We start from the raw sequence: 5,405 nt of genomic DNA, 5'->3' as shown, positions 1-5,405 counted from the left end.
TTCCGGTGAGTAGACTGGACCCTACGCGGACACAAAAGTTGAAAAAGACTGGCCTGGTGAGAAAAAGCGTTAACCACGTGGTCACGTGGGTAGGATTTAAATAAGTATATCTAGCTATATTATTTATAGAAGATGAAAATTAATGGCTCAACTATTTTAGTTGGAGATAAAGTGGTGCTGGTTCCTTACAGAGAAGAACATGTACCAAAGTATGGCCTGCCTACTATGGCCAGTTGTATAAGTGTACATATATATTCATACGATATTCATACACAACTTTTAATATTCCATACCATTGGTAATACTGCCAATCAGAATGCAGGGAAGCCATTTTATACTCAGTAGTATTCCACTGTACCTTAATATCAGGCATTTCAGCATAGATGTATGTTCAATGCTATGAAATATATACATTATTTTATACAAGAAGAGGTAACTAACCAAAAACTTGTGTGAGCTGCGTCACTGTTTCCAAATGAAACAGTAATGATAAAGGCTGGAAATTAATTTAACACTTTGAAAAAATGAAAAAACTTACTGACTTTTTGGACACTAGTCCTTCGTCAGAGTCTGGGAAAGAGAATAATTTCTATTGCCAATAAGTTGAAGGTATACTAGAAGGTTTTGGTATGCCTCATGGTATATTCCATGATATACCACCCAACACTGGCATTGTACATTAGTATAGGGTACCACATATGCTTTTGCTCAATTTGGTTGATTTAATTCAAGGTATCATGATTGGATGCAGTCCCCAGAACTGCTTGAACAAACAGCATCAGAGAGACTAACACTATCTCAGGAGTATGATATGCAGAGAAGCTGGTACGAAGATGAACACAGTGAGTTTAGCTACAATAAATGTCATAAACCTGTAAGAGAATACCAAACACAGCTGTGCCAGATAGCACTTATGAATTATCAAAACTTTTTCACAATTAGTTCACTAGACTATACACAACAGGAAAAAAACCGGATTCCCAAATTGGGAATTTGTTGGGAATTTCCTTGAATTCCCAACGAATTCCCATCCAATTCCCAGAGGGAACGAAATTGGGAATGTGGCACTGATTCCCAATGTTAGTTTGTTGAGAATTTTGTTTTTCTATTGGGCATTAAAAGGAAATTCCCAATAATAAATCCCAATGTTGGTGTTCAAATTGGGAATTCAAGGAAATTCCCAACAATTCCCAATTTGGGAATCTGTTTTTTTTTTCCCTGTGGAATCAAAATAGACCTATTTACTGATATGGCAGCCATCTTGAATTATGGGATGCTGAGGGGGCAAACAAGTTAGAACATTTTTAATGAATAGAGTGACGGGGTTATCACATTTTCAAATAATTTGAAGTCTTGGTGTTTCGCATATTGTTAAAACTACCAACTATAAAGTTATATAAAAAGACATCCTGATGGCTGGGCAGTCTTTAAATTTTCTAATAATTGCCCCTTCTGCATCCCATAACGACTTTATTAAAACAATAACATTTGAGATGGCCACCTTGGTAAAAATGAAGGTCTTTTGACTAACAAATTGTTCTGGACTGACTAGCCTTGTGTTTATGTCGAAACAGAAAAGCATTTCTTACATGTATGAGAGGCTAGTCAGTCCACAACAATAGCTATTCAAATTGGTCACATTTCAATTCAGTGTACATGCATATAAATGGTGCTAAATAATACCTAGGGGTAAAGAAAATCAAGCCAAAATAGGTTGTGGGATGTAATTGAAGAAATTTGTTTATATTGATTGACAGAGTGTACATTTCTAATATTGGACAAAAGAAAATGGATGGACACGGAACAAAATGAAATTGGTTTGTAATAGATCTAATAAAAATTGTATAGAAATTGCTCATTTCAAACCATGGGAAGTTTACATGGAGAATCGTTTCTTTAACTTTCTGAAATTTATTTCTTCAGACATATTCATGTTGATTAATGGAGACATTTGAAAGAAAGATTTCTCCAGAGATCATAATTTAAACATCACAGGGTTTGAAATGGGCAATTTATGTGAGAAGGTAATTAAGTCTATTTACTAGTAATATATATTTAGCTTTGTTTACATTCTGTAACCTATCAGAGCTAGGGTCCTGAAGGGGCGATCCTAAATCCAAAATCAAAAACCAACTCCTAAATTCCAATTCCATCACGCAATGAGGGCCACAGGTTTGTTAGCCACTGGCTATTAAGTCTGCCATTTTGTCAATGTACATCAAGAATGCTGGCCAAGACTCCTAGAACTTAATGACACTTTTTAACGACTTTAATTATATTGGAGAAAATTGAATCCCATTTCCATGTTGGCAATTTTGTTTTCTATTTATGATGGCCAAATCCCAGTCCCAGTGCTTGAAATCCTATTTATTTTCCCAACCCAAAAGGGCTTACTTCAGCTCCTATTTTACCCTTTACCCTTCCCTGCTATGAGGGAGGGATTGGACTACAAGTACTTTGGAGCACCCTGGCCCAAAAAGTGTGAAGTTTGTCTATGTGGGGAGAAAGGGGGGAGGGGAGGGACGGGGCTTGGATCAGGAAATTTCATACGCACATCTAGTATATCTAAATAAAAGTGGAGGGTGAAATTTGGAAAATTTACTGGTTGGTATTGAATATACTATATTGTTAAATAAACTGACTGTTGTTAATTCCAGACAGCATGGTTGGTGATGTCAATCTATTCTTCAATGATAACGATGAACCGAATACTGCTGAAATTGAAATTATGATAGCAGGTAGCTAATGATAGCAAGTATAAAGAATTGTTTGATTTCTAGCCCTGTGCATAGCAGCACAAGGGGGTGGGTGTGGGGTTTGGGAGGGGTAGGGCGAGGAAAGATGTAAAGAAAAAATTGCATTATAAATTGTCATTTTGTTTTTGAAGAACATTCCTGTAGAAGAAAAGGCTTTGGAAAAGAAGCTGTATACATAATGATGCATTATGGTAAGAAACAATTAATATTGTAAAATTTGTGGTTCCAGAAAATGTCTATACCGTCACCTTGAAGGAAATTAAAATTTCAAAAAAGGTCCCAACACCCCTCTGGAATTTTTAATTTTCTTCCATACAAAACTTGTCCCACCCCTTGGAAGTTTTCGATTTTCTCCATGGTGGGGTATGCGGATATTTTCTATAACCATACAATAATAGAGATGTCAAAAGTAATAAGGAGTGTTCTCAAAGTATTTGCACTACCCCACCTTCCTCCACACAAATTTTTTTAGGGTAGGTTCGAATATACCTACTGTATTTTGCTTGCTTGATTATGCTTTTAGCTTCCGGTCTTCTCAGTTTTCAGTTTTGCCACTGCATAAGTTAAAAAAAATTGACCCCGTTATTCTAGTTATCTCTTCTCACATGTTTTTCCTGGTCTACCTGTGTGGAGTAATCTAAAAGGTTTCAGCCTCTTTTTTGTTGTTGTTGTTTTAGGCATAACAAATCTTAAGATCGATAAATTCAGAGCCAAGATTGGATGCAAAAACAAGGCTAGTCTCAATCTTTTTAATAATATGGGATTTCGTACAGTAAGTATAAAAATATTACTTTGAAAAGAGCTGAAATCTCTTTATTGGATATTGAAAAAAGTCAGTTTTTCGTTGATATAGTAGATTTTTTTGCCCCATGTAAGGGAATCCGGACTTATGGTGGATTCCGGATACCAAGCGCTGGATTACGGATTCCAAGGGTCAGGATTCCGGATTCTAAAACTTTTGTATTGCGGATTCTGGATTTCATATCGTTAATTTTCAGATACTTTCTCTGAAAATTATATTTGATATACTTGCCAGTATAAGTAGAATCGTCTATCAATTAAATCAGCATCCGATGACAGATATTCTTGGTGGAGATATTACACAGTGGGAGAGGGGTTACATCGGTTCAGTCTAGGTCGAGGCGATAGCATTTGACTGTATTATTTGAATTTCAAAGTAGCGGATTCCGGATTCCAAAAGGGTGGATTCCGGATTCCAAAGCCTGAATTTTTGTGGATTCCGGATTCCGGATTCCCTTACATGGGGCAAATTTTTCGCGATGAGATTCTTTGATTTTTAATGCGTGTTACATGAGTCAACTTTTCTCTGTTCTTTTCCCTTGAGGTATCAACTAGCGAGGTTTTTCAAGAAAGCACACTAGAACTCCATGTCACGGACTCTTTCCGACAAAAACTGACCAGTGTAACTGATTGCGTGACACAGTACCAGTATCCGTACAATGTGTCGTCATGAAATATTTGCTGGGATCATGCAGGCCCGTCGCTAGGACCGTGATGCATAATTTACAGGCAGTAATCACGTGTATCAGTAACAATCAAAGAGCCGTTATTTCTTATTGCGCATGCTCGACGAGCAAGTAAAGCCCCGTTTACCCTGGCGATTTTTGCGGCGATTCTTGCTGCATTTTTTGTGGCAATTTTCGGAAATATGATGAGATCTTTTGTCTCATCCTTCAAAAGAGACATTCTTCTAGGAAAATCTTGGTGTCCTGAAAAAATTTTTTAAAGTAAATTCTTTACCATTATCTATTATGGACAAAATCGCCGCAAAAATCGCTAGTGTAAACGGGGCTTTACTTGCAAATAATCTAATTGAAGTAAAATAATTTAAATAATAATAATAATAATTTAATTTAATTTAAATAATTTAATTGAGTTCAATTGAAATAACGGCTCTGGGAACGAGATTGTTACAACACTTGCTGGCATGGTATGAAATGATTCCGACTCCCCTTAGTTACCGTTGCTATGTCCCACAAGCTTAACAAATTAACTGGAATATATCTCAGAACTTAAAACTCTGATCGCGGAAAATTGATTATACATTTTTTCAATAGTTTACTGTCTTGAGAATAGAATGGAAAATTTTTTTGTAATCCTTGTAGTACTCTCTAAAACAGACACAAAACTGATGCAACGGTGATTTTGTTATATATTCCCCCGCCTCATCATAAGCACTCTTTGATCCTCTATTTTTAGAATCATTAATTTGACCGTTTGTTTTTCTGCGCGCGCGCACTGCGTTATTCGCTCATGTTTTCTCGTGTTTTACAAAAACGTGAGCAAAAAGTGTATGCACGGGCAGAAAAACGTGATTCTAAAAACCTACACTTACTGTGTTATCCATATTAAAAGATGGATTAAATTTAGAAAACATGATTAATATCGTAATTAACACCAACTTCGTAGTTTACTAATCAGTCGGGAGCAATTAGTTGGGAGATTTAATATTAGGCTAAAACGAAAATCGAAACTATATATCGGTTAGTTCACTAAATAAATAACGTATGCGTTTCATTTGAGAGTCTCCGTATTGTATGAGGGGTTATAGGTGCACTTTAAGCGGTTCGATGATGGTTTAAGGGGTTTGGAAGAACCCCCCTAGATTCGCCCCTGAAAATGTAGTAT

The 5,405-nt window shown here is 36.3% G+C and overlaps 1 protein-coding gene across 1 annotated transcript; it reads left to right on the top strand.

Moving 5' to 3' along the window:
- The first annotated feature begins 61 nt into the window (after positions 1-61).
- On the top strand, positions 62-5,294 carry LOC116291150 (N-acetyltransferase 9-like protein). Its single transcript, XM_031698274.2, has 7 exons — positions 62-209; positions 733-842; positions 1,758-1,817; positions 2,658-2,738; positions 2,888-2,947; positions 3,434-3,528; positions 4,102-5,294. Exons 1-7 carry the CDS (start codon positions 133-135, stop codon positions 4,228-4,230), a joined length of 612 nt encoding a protein of 203 aa, XP_031554134.1. The 5' UTR covers positions 62-132; the 3' UTR covers positions 4,231-5,294.
- Positions 5,295-5,405: the final 111 nt, after the last annotated feature.

The sequence above is a fragment of the Actinia tenebrosa genome, unplaced genomic scaffold, assembly GCF_029948245.1.
Source record: "Actinia tenebrosa isolate PJP-AT-01 unplaced genomic scaffold, QUT_ActTen_1.0 PGA_scaffold17__23_contigs__length_9995812, whole genome shotgun sequence".
Taxonomy (NCBI): Eukaryota; Metazoa; Cnidaria; class Anthozoa; order Actiniaria; family Actiniidae; genus Actinia; species Actinia tenebrosa.
This window is presented reverse-complemented; position numbering and strand designations above follow the sequence as displayed.